The sequence below is a fragment of the Colossoma macropomum genome, unplaced genomic scaffold, assembly GCF_904425465.1.
Source record: "Colossoma macropomum unplaced genomic scaffold, Colossoma_macropomum, whole genome shotgun sequence".
NCBI classification, from domain to species: Eukaryota; Metazoa; Chordata; class Actinopteri; order Characiformes; family Serrasalmidae; genus Colossoma; species Colossoma macropomum.
The window spans coordinates 20,989,720-21,005,250 of record NW_023494787.1 but is presented as its reverse complement, the minus strand read 5'-3'; the positions used below and the strand labels follow the sequence as shown (position 1 = coordinate 21,005,250).

The 15,531-nt window shown below is 42.4% G+C and overlaps 1 protein-coding gene across 11 annotated transcripts in view; it reads right to left on the bottom strand.

The window, feature by feature from the left end:
* The window catches only part of macf1a (microtubule actin crosslinking factor 1a), a 177,855-nt gene that overhangs the window by 20,212 nt on the left and 142,112 nt on the right, over positions 1-15,531 (bottom strand). For 7 of the 11 annotated variants that reach the window (XM_036566392.1, XM_036566393.1, XM_036566394.1 and 4 more), the window contains 13 exons: positions 8,637-8,798; positions 8,376-8,546; positions 7,898-8,064; positions 7,489-7,648; positions 6,575-6,901; positions 5,634-5,718; positions 5,327-5,553; positions 4,904-5,110; positions 4,490-4,717; positions 4,065-4,283; positions 3,249-3,452; positions 2,615-2,623; positions 138-363 (listed from right to left, as the gene is read on the bottom strand). In XM_036566392.1, the coding sequence (XP_036422285.1) occupies positions 138-363; positions 2,615-2,623; positions 3,249-3,452; positions 4,065-4,283; positions 4,490-4,717; positions 4,904-5,110; positions 5,327-5,553; positions 5,634-5,718; positions 6,575-6,901; positions 7,489-7,648; positions 7,898-8,064; positions 8,376-8,546; positions 8,637-8,798 (2,392 nt within the window). The remainder of the gene's footprint in view (positions 1-137; positions 364-2,614; positions 2,624-3,248; positions 3,453-4,064; positions 4,284-4,489; positions 4,718-4,903; positions 5,111-5,326; positions 5,554-5,633; positions 5,719-6,574; positions 6,902-7,488; positions 7,649-7,897; positions 8,065-8,375; positions 8,547-8,636; positions 8,799-15,531) is intronic. The other 4 variants (XM_036566399.1, XM_036566398.1, XM_036566400.1 and 1 more) reach the window with 1 other exon arrangement.

The window sequence follows — 15,531 nt, the reverse complement described above, 5'->3', positions numbered from 1 at the left end:
CTACTCTACTCAAGTATTATAACATACTAATATTAAATTTTTATAATGTCATACTCATGCCGCATCTGATTCCCTTTTAACAATTTTATTTCACAATATAAACTCATTTCCTTTTCACCAGAAAAAGGAATTCGTACCCTGGGCAGCAGGGTCATCATGCGGTGCACGAGTGATAAGCTCTTCTCCGCGGGAACAGAGGGCACTGAAGGAGGGCAACAGCTTGTCTAGTTCCAGTCCAGCCGCCCGGTGCTCAGCCAGTTGCTCACGGATCTTTTCCACCTCTGCTGCCACGGGAGGTGGCTGCCTCAAGCGCTGCACCGCACCCTCAAGCGTCTCCAGCAGGGGGTCCATCTTATCATGGAACTGAGAGAGAGAGAGGGGGAAGAGGAAAAAGGGGTCCATTATGCTAAGAACCCGATGTGAACAAAGGCCTAGAAGTAGGAAGGAAGACATTGAGATAAACTAAGAGGAGGAGTGAGAAATGCCAGAGAAACATTGGTGCAATCAAGGCTAAAGCTTAAATTGACTTGAAATCAGAGCTGTGGCACCTTGGTATTTATAGACATTCTGCTAAACAGTCAACGATAACTGGTATCAACACAGGTGTTATGGACCATTTTCACACTTCCATGTTCATTAATGTGGAAGAGTAAATAGTAGCGTTAAACGGCTTCCGGTTGCACTGTAAACAATGGCTGATACCGTCTGACATCATTTCTGCGTTCCTAAAGCACCAATAATTCAACTGAACAGCCTCACCTAAATTTCCACTCGATCAAGTTTAAAAATGTTCAACTTCAGCTGAAAAGCTTCGCTTGTCATGTGTCACTTTTAACGAGACAACCGATCAAAAAAGAGTAAAACTGAGCTGTGGCGTGAATTCGGGCTATACAGTAGGACAGATTTACTCACATTTGTGATTAAAAACACTCAGCTCCAAGACATATTTATTCACTGGTGTGGTTACAATCCTGGAGATTGTCATCACAGAGGTTAGCTTAAAAACCTTCAGAAACTGACTCCTCTCCACTGTAGCTTGGTGATTAGTTCACTGTAATGTAGAAATACGATGCTGTGTCTCTGTGCTGGTTATGGTTTTCAGGGCACTTGCTAATGTTGCTAAATGTTTGCATGGGCTGAGTAGAAAGAATCAAACCTGAAGGACTTTTTCTCCTCCAAAATGATGCACAGTGAGTGCAGATCTGTTTAGGGATGTGTGATGTGGTCTTGAACACAGAGACCCACTTGGCTCCTTCTCTACTTTGCAAAACTTGTCTCAGGCCAATTCCTCACTGTTCAGACGCAGATTTTTTTGAGGAGTATGTTCCACCGTCTGAACGCAGCTGCTTTGATACGGAGATGCACTTTCAAACGTGGGGCGTGCGGCACAGTCATCTGCCGCAGCATACTCTGTTAACCGGACTCGCCCCTGAGCTCCGCACAGTGGTAAAAACAGTCCACAGTGGCGGATGCGCAGGGTCATACAGAGTTCAAATGTTTTTAAGTTTTGCGCGACGTGCTGTAGTCACGTCAGACTAGCCTTTCCGCTCATCTTGGAAGAGCTACCAGACATGCCAACTGCCCTCCTATTAACCGTGCTAAAGGCCGTAGAACGATTTTTGAGGGAGGCTGAAAACAGGAGACCCTCTATTGCTGTTCTGTAAAATGGTGTAGGCAGAAGTTTGATAACGCTACTATTTACAGCCGGATGTGACGACACAGTGACTGTGAAAAAGGTCTTTTCACAGTACAGCAAATGAAAGAAATGCTGAGACCATGTTTTGTATAGCAAAGAAGGGTGTCCCCTTCTCCATGTCATGTGAACTATCAGTGGTTTGTGTGCTTCTATAGGTATGGTAATCCATCTACTATAGGTATATTAGGGCAGAGGGAAGTTTTTTTGAAGATTATAAAACTGCTTGTTATAGTGACTGCGATAAAAACAGCCAACACAAGTGTGTGTAAAATGTTGATAATTCTCATGTTTTATGCAGCTAAAACAGCCTGGGGTCAAACTGACTTCATAGAACATGTGTACATGACACTGAAAAAATATTATCATGTAAATTTTATGTTTACCCAGTTGTCCCCACTTAATTAGGAACAGCCACTAAATATAAAGCAAAAAAAATGTCAATCATTTATTTTCCCATTTGTTTAGAGATGTTTAACACTGAATGAGGTCAAATTGAGCCCAAAGATAATAGCAGGACTAAGAGAATTGATTTGGTTTAGTGTTTAGGCTTCTCACAGTTTTGCATATAATAATGTCTACAAAATAGGTTGGGTGATACGGCAAAAATATACTACAAATTTTCTGAGCTTTGATAAGCAGGAACAAGAACCAGTGGTGCCACATTTACAAAATACATACTGCACTGCACTAAATCCAAACAGGACTAAACATACAGTTGGCTCAGAAAAGCATATTGTAACATAATTTGACATAATTTATCACAATAACAATAAATCTTGTCATGCTGGTCATGCCTACTACAAACTACTTTAAAGTCTAGTTGTAAGCTGATGTGGGTTTATGCCATATTCACATCAGTACTCACAAGTATACTGTATAGAGTGTAGATTTGCTTCACTGAGTAACAGAATTTCTTACCTCCACCAGCTGAGGGTGTTGCAGAGAGCAGTGATGATGATGAACACACAGCACACCCACAATGAGTGATGGGATGGAAGGATGGGTTTAACAAACACAGGAGTGATGGAGTGAGAAGACGGAGGAGAGATGCAACAAGGCATGGAAAAGGGTAGTGGAACAGGGATACAAGGACAGTGAAATAAAGGACAAGAGTGGGGTGAAGATGACAGCATGTGGGGTGGTGGGGCAAAAGGGGAGCGCACAGACAAGTGAAGTAACAGTACAAAATAGTTAAAGGGACAGGGTGGAGAAACAAACAATGCGTTAATCAAATGGCATGCAAACAAGCCAGCAAGCATACCAATAACAAACACTCAGCAAACTTCTGATGATGCCATTCCAAATCAATAATGATTACAGTGCACTACAAAATACCTATCACTTAAACATAACAGATTTGCAATTTAAAAACTATAACAATGTAGGAATGCAGTTTTAACATGTGACAATGAAAAAAATAGATTACTTGACAATAGGAGCTCATGGACAGATGATGTGCATGTACGACACAATATGGCTGTGATAGAATTCTTGTTTTTATTGCATAATATTTTCTTCTAGGAGTGCATGTGTAAATAATAACAACACGTACCTGTGCTGACTGTGAGAATGCCTCGTCCAGTGCTGTAGCTCGATTTTTGACCTCCTCCTTTATGGCCAGGTAGCGTCTCTCAGCACCGCTGTATCGCTGCCTCACCGTTGTTCCCTCCTGGGCACTCAGCTCTGCTAGCTGTGGGCCAATCTTTAGCAGCTTGTCGATATGAGGCTTGTGCTCAGCTATAGACTCTCTCAGAAGCTACAGAGTGAGTAGAGGGGATTTGATCAGAGTATGTGAAAAACAGAACGATAGAGAAAAAGAAACAGATGTATCCCATTCAATTCCACTTTGTCATTACAGAAGAACATCATAATGAGAAGCTTTCTTACTTCTGCAAGAGGAATGTACATGGTATACACAACAATACACAAAAGTACATGACTGAGTAGTTTAGACAAATATTAAAGTGTAGTTCTGTGACAAACAGTTAAGGCGTTACACATGACAATACTGGACAGACAGTCCTATCACAACAGTGTGTGCAACTCTATTTAGGGCCAGCTAAATTTCTGACTAAATTTCTGCCAATGGTTAATCTCTGATGTAAATTATTTTTAACATAAGCTTAAAGTTAATCCTGGTCTGGGCAACAGGACCATTGAGTAATAAATTTTACAGCATGTGAAAAAAGGCAAAGGAAGTATAGTTAGCTTATAGCAATACTGGCAACAGTCCATGTATTATATTTACAGTCACATGTATTAAGGCATAGTCACTGAACATGGCAGTCCTGATTTAGGTCATGCATTTAGAAGAGGATGTGTGTGATAAAAGTAAGAATTGGGACTGTACTATAAACCAGACACTCACCCTCATTTGATCCTGCTGCTGTCTGAGGGCTTCTGTATCAATGGCTGGAGGGGGCAGCTGGGAGATGAAGGTTTCAGTCTCGCCCAGCCAGGGCTCCAGCTCCTCGCAGGTCTCCCAGAAACGGGCCACCAGCACCTGAGCCTGTTCCAGAGCTGAAAAGCGCTCAGCATGGTTCTGACTGACTGCCTCATAGTGAGCACTCAGTGAGTCTGTTTTTACCTATGAGCCAAGAATGAAACATGGGTGGTCAATTATCAGGAAGTTGAGTGACTGGACCCTTGCAATTACACTGAGCCTGTATTATTTATGCTATGAGGGACTTAAGGATGTACATATTAGGAAATCAAATTTTGTTAATTATAAACACTTTACTGCTCTGCTGGTCAAAATGTTCAGCTCTCTCTCCCTCTCTCTCTCTCTCTCACCTTGAGTGCCTCTCTCTGCTGCTCGCTACAGCTCTCCAGGATATCCTCTCGTGTGTTGAGGAGCTGGTCCACTGTATCCTTGTGGCGGATGATGTCAATGTTGAAGGCCCTCTGGACCTGGAGCTGAGCCACAGTCACATCAGGCTCCAGACTGAGAGGCCCCAGAGACGCCAATTTCCTCTCCGTCTCCCCCACCCAGGCCAGTTCCGCATCCACTGCCTCTTCATACTAACGTTTACACACAATTGTTACAGAGACAATATTTTCAGTCTCCCCACAGATAGGCCAGCAACATAAGCTAGGGGCTTAATTAGGAGCTAAACAAAACAAACCGTTAGAAAAGCTGACAGATAACAATAATGGACATGCAGTACACACTGTGAATTGTACTTTCTGACAGAAAAAGTACAGTACCTGCTGAGACCTCTGGATGGCTGCCTGCACAAGTTGCACTCTCTGTGTGATGGTCTCATCAGCCTGTCGGTATCTCTGGTTGGCATCAGCAACCAGGCGGTCCAGGCCCTCACGGGCACGCCACGGCACCAGGTCCAGCAGAGCACTGCCCACCTCATTGACAGTGTCCAGAACCAGACGCTTCTCAGCAGATACGCACTTTAGCTCCTGATTAACAAAAAGAAAAGCACATACATGAACACAGTCTAAGAAATTACATAAAATGTAGACACACACTTAGGTTGCTCACTCTCATACCAACGTAACTTGAATATTAGTTTCTTTGTAGTTATAATAACAAGATCAATCACTGGATGATAAGGTTTTAAATGAGTTGTCTTTAGTTTTCTAAAACATACTAGCTACCAAAAAAGCTCTTCTTACCTTCTGTCTATCCTGATAGGCTGGTGTTGTGTCTGGCTCCACATTGTTAAGCTCTGCCTCCACAGAATCCAGCCACTGGTTGAGGTCCTCATGAGCACTGGCAAATCTAGTAGCGAGCTGCAATGCCTGCTCCAGGGTGCGAAGGGCCTTGCTGCTGCCTGCTGTCATCTCTGCATAACGGCTCTTTATGCCATCTAGCTTCTCCTGGATGAGCAGCACCTCCTCACCTAATAAACAGAACAGTGAGAATAGTGAGAAAACATACAGAAAAACTGAGTTATTGCAGGATCCAGTGGTGCGCTCATACCTGTTGTCTGTTTCAGCAAAGACTGTCCATTTTTAATGGCCTGGTCCACTGTCTTCTTCCTGCTTACAATCTCCTCATTCAGAGACTAGGAGAGACCAAATGGGGAAATGCTATAAAACTGCAATTTACTTAGTTAGTATGATACATTTTGTCACTGTCATAAGAAAACTTCTGAAAGGGTCCATATCCTACATTTGTGTATTTTTTTCTGTGAGGTCCACTTATGATGTTAGTGTAGTTTTATCTGCCAAAACAGTCAATTCATTTTCACATGACTATTTTCTAATCTCTCTGTCATTCAGAATTATGCAGGCTGTATTTGTTACTGTGCTTTTAATACTCATATATATACAGTAAATGACCTCTGTTCTGATTCCCCTGTATGTGCCCTAATCAAAATGGAGTCTGGGCATGAAACACTCATGGGCAGAGCTAAACTGCTTTTGGTGGAATAGGCGGATATATGTAAATACACTGGATTTCATGACATCACAAAATCAACTAATTAAAAACATTGTTTTTGAGATGTCATGAATGCACTGGTTTCCATGGGTTTAAGGACATCATTGTGCTGTTTTTGAAGCTTAGTTTCCACATACGGACTGCAGTCTGAACAGAATATTATGAAACAATGTTTACACACTACAATAAAAAACAAGGAATATTTGGTTATAAATTCCCTTTAACATCTGCTGATCTAATTGAAGGTTTGCTTTCTAAAATATTGGGCCATTTGTGAAATGCAGACAAAGTAAAATGATAGGCTTTTCAAATGGTGCTATTCTTATTGCTATTCTTGTAACAGAAACAACTGTTTCTTGTGACAGGAACAATTTGTTAACATGTTATTATACTTTCAGTCCAATAAATGAAGAAAAAAAAAAAAACACTTCAAACACAGACGTTCCCAGACTGTGATTTGACTCCCTGCACAGTCATACCAGAGTGTGTTTGTGCTGCTCAGCCAGCAGCTCAGGCTGGTAGCTCTGCACTGAGACTTCAGCAAGTCGCTGGGCCACTTCAGCCAGCCAATTCAGCACCTCCACCTCCTCCTCCCCAAACAGCTGTGCGTTGGCCAGGGCCTGCTCCAGCATGGCCTCCCGGCGAGTGCACCAATCACGCAGCTCAGAATGCCCATTGCGCATCGCCCCTACACGCTCACTCAGCCAATCACGATCTGCCGCACAGCTAAGGGGGGATAGTGATTGGCCAAGAGCCTCAAGATGGTCCACCTCCGCTCCCCGAGAGAGAACCTCCTCTTGGAGGGCCTGAGGTGTTTCCCAGAAAAGAATATGAAAGGGAGGGGGAGAGATGACATGGGGAAAGGACAAGAAAAAGAAAAAAGAAAGAACAAAGGAAAAATGACCATGCATGATGGAAAAACTGACAACTGATAAAAGCTTAATGAATGAAAAAATGCTACGCAAATAAACAACCAAAAATCAAACACTGACATCATAAAACGTTGTATGGATAATACTGAAAACAATAAAAATATGAAATGGGGATATAAACAATATAAACTCCACAAACATGACAGAAATAAAGATAAACCGAGGTGTGTCTTCCAAGCTGGGGTTGACCAGAGGCTACATTTTCTTATTCATTTTCCCAGGGCAACTGAACACATGGGATCTTCTAAACCACATGAAAATGTATGGTAAGTTACATTGCTCACTAGCTCTTGCCAAAAAAACCCTCCAGATACCGAGACACATTTGGAATTCATCAGTTCTTTTTGACACCAGTATTTCTGGAGAAGAAATACTTTGGAAAAGAAAAGCCACGCTCTTCTCCTGCAGATGAGGTACCAGTGTATTCATGTCATTGATCATATGGCAGTGATGTGCAGTACCTTGTGGCGGCTGATCTGCTGGGTGATTTTGGAGGTCTGTGTTCCCATAGGCTCAGCGGAGCTCAGGCGTCTCTCTGTGGCACTCAGCCACTCTCCCAGAGGCTCCACTGTCTCATGGAACTGCAGAGCCAGCACCTGCAGCTCCTCTAGCTGCCGTTGCCTGGGAGAGGAGCAAGGGTCAGTGTTTGAGAGTTTGTATGTGTGGGTAATCCATATGAAAAAGTCATGAAAATGCATGTCTAACCACTGTACAACTGGTCAGGTGGTGAGGACATATTTGGAATGTGACAACAGTACACACAAATGTGTGAGTGGATACTTATTAAGCATGTTTTTAAATAGGCTTATTTGTATTATAAAGGACTATGAAGGTTCTTTAAGTCTGGATGCAGTTGTTAGGCACTTTTACCTGCCACTGGCCTTCTCCAATATGTCTGTCCACCGCTCTCCTAGGCTCTGCAGCTGCTTCTGGATCTTATCCCTGTCTTGTGACTCTGCTGTGGCAGCGATGCGCTCTCCCTCCACCATGATCATCTCTACAGTCCCCCGTCGGTCATCCAGCAACCGCTGCAGCAACTGAAAAACCCCAAAACACGAGTTCTCAGAACAGCTTCATTCATTTGACATATCAATGTAAACAAGAAAAAGGTATGTTTTTAATATAAAATGCTACTTACACAAAGCTCTAATTGAGTTTTCTCTTCAAAGTTTTTACATGTTTCTCACAGAGAACTGGCTTAATTCAATGTAAGTTCTGGGTGAAGCTGAAGCTCAGCTTTCTTTTCTTCCTGTCTGTTTTTTTATTTAATTTTTTTGTCATCACTAGTTCTGACTAAATTTATTTTAAAAAGAAACTATCTTTCCCTCATTCATGTGAGAAACCTCACCTTCTGTTCTTGAATTTGTGCTTTAACCACACGGTACTCAGCGGACGGTGGCTTCTGATTGGCTATCAGCTCTTCTGTGTCACTCAGCCAGCTCAGCAGTGGCTCCAGAGCATCTTGGAATTTCCCACAATGTAATAAGGCTTCCTGCAACTGAGCGATTCTTTCAGCAACCTAAAGGAACATTCAAACACATAGCGTAAGCATAATTTGTTAACTGGTTAAAGAATAAAGTAACAAACAATTGACAAGCGCAAGTCGTACCCTCTTGTTGAGGGAGTTCCAGCGCAGGTTAGTGGTCTCCAGGTCATGCTCCAGGGCTTGCGTGTCTGTGTGTTTGGCTGCACTCTGGATCAGCCCCTGACCCACAGCATTTACATGCTGTAGCTTAGGTTGGATGGAGTCTATCTGCTCTCGCTCCACAGCCTGGAGAGACAGAGAGCAAAGGGGGAAATTATAGGGTGAACAGGGACCGTATAATACAAAACAATTACAATTAACAAAGCAGTAACTAACTGTCTCCACTCTCTGGCCAAATCACAGGCCTTAAGCACAGAACAAGGGTATTATTCAGTCGACCAAATGCACTACACAACAATATACAGAGAATTCACATTAGCTGATGGTTAGCAAAACACAAGGGCAGCCCACAACTGGCAGCCACCAAAGGGCAAAACACAAGAATAAGAAGGTGGGCAAAATGGAAAAAAAGTGAGCTGCAAAGGGACACACACTCATATAATCTCACTTATGTCTAAGAACAAGCAGAGGCTTTCTACAGTTCATAGGTGTTTTCATGTTCAACCATTACTATCACATTCTTTTCTGAAAAACAGTGATGTGTTCTAAAACAAAAATAATTTGGTTCTGAGCCACAAGTAGTTCCCACTTGTTACTGATTTCAAGTATTTAACATCACAGTAGATAACTCACTGTGCTACCCATGGGAGACCAGAATTCCCCCCCCCCATACAGAGACCATGAATACTGCTATACCAAGAAAAATACTTTGCACAATTCTTCACACTACACTTGCTTAAGGTACCATTTCAAATTGCTCTGGATAGGAGCGTCTACAAAAAAAGGTAAATGCAACAGTTACAGATGTGTATTTAGTATACAATCCACCCCACACTCTGTTGGCAACTGAAGTTTCGGGCTAGATAGGCAAGTGGTACAGAATTGAAAAGAAATAAGCTGTATGTGTATGAGAGATTTTATATGTGAGGTTTTATATAAAAATAGTGGTGTCCTGATGTAGTGACGTCACATGGGACAGACAGACATGAAATATGTTAAATACAATACAATGATAAAGATTCTTGAAAGAGGTAAAGAAATGACAAGACAACATTTGTCTCTATTGGGGAAAATCCTGTTTGCGTGTGTATGCACACAGCTGCTTTGTGGCGTCGCTCCTGCCTTAAACAGGAAATCTGTCGGCCTCAATAACAATGAGCTACAGCCATGACCCCACTCCACCCTCTTTCTCCAACGCAGCATGTGTGCATATGAGTGTATGTACAAGTGTGTGCATTTAGAAAAAAGAGTCCTAGTGGTACGAAGTTGTCTAAGCATTACTTTTTCCACCCATCTTGTGTTTGCCCAAACAGGGCCCATTTCATTTCCTACCATCAGACACATCAGTCCTCGCATGTAGTAGTTTACATCGACAAGAACAGGAGTAAGTGCAGGCATCCAGCTATGTGGCTAATTTCATCCGTTTGTGATCTGATCATCTTCAGCAGACATCTAAATATAGCCTGATGGAGCAAAACTTTCGGTTTAATACCAACATTTCTTTGCATATATGTTTTGATTCACTTTTGCTGTACTAAACTATTCTTTTCTCCCTCCATCCCTCTTTGTCCATCACTTTCAGGCCAGCTCAGGGCAGAGGAGGCTTCAAGCATTTTACTTGTGAAGCAGAGCACTGGAAAATATCTCAGATGCCTCTCATTCCTCTTCAGCTCTCTGAACCAGGCCAGCAGGCCAACCAGCCCGTCTTGCACACATGCACAGACTCTCTGTGCTCATCTCCTCTTACTCTCCCTGTTCCTTCTCTACAACTTCACTAGACTCCTCTTTTGTTTCTCACTATGTCCAACACATACCAATCTTCCATTTTTGGCTGCTTTCCCTCCCACCACCAGCCCACAACATCTACCAATTCCAGGCTTTCTACTCTTTTTTTTTCTCTCTTTCAGTCTAAACCACAAGTTTGCATTGCCTGGGCTCCACGTTTCAGTACTGAGAAAAAGGCAAGCTGCATCAGAGTCTCTGTTGGTTTGTTGAGTCATATAAATTACAAGTCTTGATCTTAAAGAAAGAAACAAAATGTTTGCAGTTCTTACTAATCAATAATTCACACAATTTTCCAGAGAGAGAGAGAGAGAGAGAGAGAGAGAGAAAGTGCTAAGTAACTAAGAAGTTTAAATGCAGGGTGAGGCAGAATTGAAATGGCCTCTCTCCAAGACACCCCTTCATACACTCGGCATTATTACAACTAATGCTCTAATACAGCCCTCCCTGAGAACTAATAATTTCATCAAGAGCTGACGTAATTCACCATGGAAATTGGCACACATGCAGACAAACACATTACATGTGACAATGACATTAAACAATCTCACTGGAATTGAAATACACCTCTACAATCTCTAGCAAGCGAAAATAAGAAAAGCGAAAATAAAAAGAACACTGAAGAGAAAAAAACAAGCAAGAAAGACAATATACTATACTTTTTGGTAGAGCTGAAATAAAGAAACAAAGCTGCCATACCATGAAAAAATGAATAGTGCTTACTTTTTTTTAAATAAAAAAGTGTAATGTGGTATGTAAACAGTGATAAAGTTTTCAGAACATATCGTTCATTCCCAGTCCATATAATCTATGTATGGAAACTAAGCCAAGTCAGAGTGTAAAAACTACACAGACTGCAGTGCATAAAACCTCACAAATGTTATAACAGGACTTGAGGGAAAGTTACAATACAAGAAAAATTAATTGCCTTGCCGAGTTCAGTTTCAGTTCTGTCCTAAACACTCCACCATGGAAATATTTTTAAATATTTAAAATACATGGTTGATTGTATTCAGAGGCACTAAACCAAGAAGGTTAGAATAAAATCTGTGACATAAATGCTTTGTTATTGTTGAGCTCTGTCTGTGTGTGAGAGAGTGTGTTCAGGCTGAAGCCCTTCCCTCTCTGTTTCCTGCAGTCTCCTACCACAGGTGCTTCCCACAAGCTGTCTTTCAGTGCCATCATTATCAAAATAATCAAATAGGCCTGTGTCACCAGATCCCATAATACCGGCCCTCTTCCTGCCAGCATGCTCCTCCCTTTCTACAGTTTCTCGTTTCTCTCTAGAGATTCATGTTTACCTTTATGTCATCCATCCATGTTATTCTTCGTAAAGCATCTAAGGGTTTAAGATGAGACGCAGAGCCTTTCCTCTGACGCCTCCCTGGTTAACAGCTTTATCTCTTTGGCCAGCTCTTATCTTGAGTACTACCAGGTGTACAGACATGAATCCTTTTGTTTGATGAACAACTAGTCTGTGATCAAATCACAGAGAATTTCTCAGTCTACATCTGTCATCTCTTAACTACGTAATTTCACTACAGTTTCAATCCCAGAGCTTTCCTTAGGAGACTATGTACGTCTCCCCTGTGGTCCCCTCCCATTCGGTACTGCGGGAACAAGTTCGGCTGCAGAGTCCAGCACTGATAGGGCTGGCACATTCTTATCATCTATTTATATTCTCAACAACTTTCTACAGCATTTGGGTGTTACTAGCAACAGCAGCTAACCTAAAAGCCCTGCGTTTATTTCTCACTTCCTTATCTCAACAAAAGTGGTTTCATACTGCAGCATAGAGGAGGGGAACGGACAACAGCTGGGGAAGGGCAGGGAAGGGGGCAAACAGAGATTCAGAGGTGTTTTCACTTTGAAAGAAAGTACTCTTTTAGAAAGTTATTTTATTTTGGCCTTGTCTCACTATCTCAACCCAACAATGGTCTTTCTAATTTTAAAATACCATTTGCTTGCTGATCCATCCTGGCCTCCTAGTAATTAAAATCCTTTCTGCCCATGGCCCTGAAGGTGATTACATTTGAGGGACAAGAGAAGCAGTGACTCTGCAGAAAAGCAGAGTTGCTCATCCTGAGGACAAGGGATAAATGAGATGTGGGTGACCAGTCACATTCGGCAACTGCATTTGATAAAACTAGTAATATAATAACAGTAAGGAGTCCATAAGGACTATATCAGCCAATCTCACAGCCACATGTCACAGCCACCGTGACAAACAGCAGACACCAGACCAGTCACAACAGCCTGAAAGACTGTCAAACACACACATAGATTATGTGAGGAATCCTTACAAGTACTTAAGCAAAACTGCATCCATCTCTGTCTCATACATATCTCTTGCTCTCGATCACATAAAATAAACAATGTCTTACATGTGCACCATGCAGAATAAACAGAAACAAAGGTTTGCACAAACATGAACCCAAGCATGCTAACTTGAACAAGGGTCTTAACCAATTTCAAGCCTACTAATTCTCTAAACATATGTGCATACTCATTTTCAAATTTGTGATCTGCATTAAGCTACACAAACAATTCACAAGCATAAACACCACTTACTGCACTCTGACCAAAAAAGGTGTGGTGTGGCTTACTAACTGATGTCAGTTTAAACAACTCTACAACTTGTTTGCATATATCACATTTAGAAAAAACTAAGGCAGTAATACTGAACATTCTGTATGGTGGCATGCACACACAGAGAAAGAATAAAGAGAACCTATATCTATTAAAAATGACTTGACATGGAAACAAAACAAGAAAATTTTGCTGTAATGCTGCAATAGATTTTAAATTAAATACCACCACTGTAGTAACCAAGTTCTTCTGTGGGAGAAACAGAGCAAGAAAGAAGGCACAGAAAAAACAGACAAGTTTGTTAGACATTTTCTTGTGTTCTGGCTTTAGGCCTGACACCTAAGCAAATAAACTGTAACTATTTTCCAATGTGGAACATCTCACAGATTACACCAATTCTTTACCTCATTGCTGAAGCTCTTTAGGACTGAAGTTTCTTCATCTGGGTGCCTTGAACCACAAGCAACCTCACCATCTTTCTCACATGGTCCAGGGACCCCTTCCACTCCTGGTTCACACTCATTTTCACTAAAAAGTCCATGTAAGAGACCTGGTTCAAGTTGCTCCCACTGATCTTGGTATGTGTGTGGTGAGTCCGGCCTTGACCCATCTGAGTCCCAATCACTATCCCCAGTCATTGATCCAAGAACGAAGTCCACTCCTGATTGACTTGTCTCAGACTCTGAGTATAAATCTCGACAAGCCTCACAGGCTGAACCCCCATCAGACACTAGAGGGAGTCTTTCAGGAGCAGCCAAATACACAAAACTATCAGAGGAGAGAAAAGCCCCCTCTTCTGGGTCAGGGCATGGTTTAGGAAGAGGACTAGGTGGAGTGGATTCCACTACTGGGGATGGGGGACAATCCTGAGAGTAATGTGGTGGCACTGCTACTGCCAAGTAAACAAAGCTGTCAGTGGCGACAAACGCATCTGTAGCATTCTCATGATCGTCCCTCTCTGATTCCTGTTTTGTTGAGAAGGGCATTGAAGAGGGGGGAGATGATTCTTTTTCTTCTGAGGGTGCGCTTACTAGAAAGTTTGAGGTATCTGATTTTGGGGTCTGATCCACATTTGCTAGTTCTGACTCATGCACAGACATGTCTTTAGTAGCAACAGCCATCTCAGTTACTGCTAAGGTGTTACTCTGAGTCTCTAAAACTGACAACATCCCTTCTTGGTCACAGGTCACCCCTAAGGAAACATCAACAAGCTTCAGTTCCACATGAGAGACCATGTGACACTTGCTGCTCTCTACTGCCTTTCCTATGTCACTGGCTAAATCAAAACTCCCAGAAAATGGTTGTGTAATATCCTCAGTACTTAAATGAGATTTACAAATATGTAACTCATAGTCAGTGTTCTCTACATACAGATTATCTGTGCTTGGAGATGTGTCTTGGTGACATGATGAGGTATAGCCAACAGGTACTTCATCTTTCTCTATAACTTCCTCCTCTTCTACCTGCTCTTGATCTGAAGATGCTCCACTGTCCAGGTCTGAATCAGTCTCTGGTCTTTCACAGTCAGCCTGTGTTGTATCTGACAGAGCAGTTCTGTCTAGGTGGGACATCTGAATTCCACTGGAGTCCGATTCTAATAAATGTCCATCTAAAGTGTCTATGGCAGGCATGGTTGAAGTCTGATCCTGTTGAGAACTGACATTACTGTCACTCTCATGATATAAACACACGGGTGACTCTTCTAGGCTTTGGTCCCTGCTTTCACTAGCAGCACAACTTTGTGTATGACCAATGTCCTCACCGGACAGGTTTTGATGTACTTGCAACCCATTTGGCTCAGTATGACAAGGATCTGTATGGTTTATATGATCAGTGCCCTTTGTAAGGATGTCATCCCCGTTAGCTTCAACCTCTCTCTCCTCCTCTTCTTCCTCCACTCTAGGCAGAGTATAACATTCATTTAGAGGCTCAGTGGGGAGAGACACAAAAGTTGAATCAAGACCAGATGAGTTTTCTCCCTCTTCTTCCATACATTGTCTCTCCAACTCCAGGAATAAATCATCTGATCCTGCTTCTGAGCTGGGGCAAGGAGAAACACTGGCTGCCTGTGAGCCTCCAAAACCTATTGGTGGGGTAAGTAGTGGCCTGTGATTTGAACTCAGCTGTTTCGTTTCCCAGTCCAGCAACTGAGATTCCTCCTCCTCCACCTCCCAGGAAATACTGGTTGGTTCATGGCTCTCCAGCTTCAGTACTGCCTGCCAGTTTCTTTCCTCCATCTCTAGTCTTTCTCTTTCTCTTTTATTTTCTTCCTCTCTCTCTTGTTCTTCCTCCTCCTCTAGCTCTTCCAAGATTCTACGCTCATCTTCCTCAAAGCGAAGTTCTGAAGCAGTCCGCTCCCGTAGTTCACCTGTAGGAGGTGGCCAACCCAACAGGCCCTCATCACCCCCCTCTTGGCTGAGGCATGGAGAGAGTGGTAGGCCACCATAATTTAGACCCTCTCCCTCTTGCAGGAAAGGTGAGGGAGGAT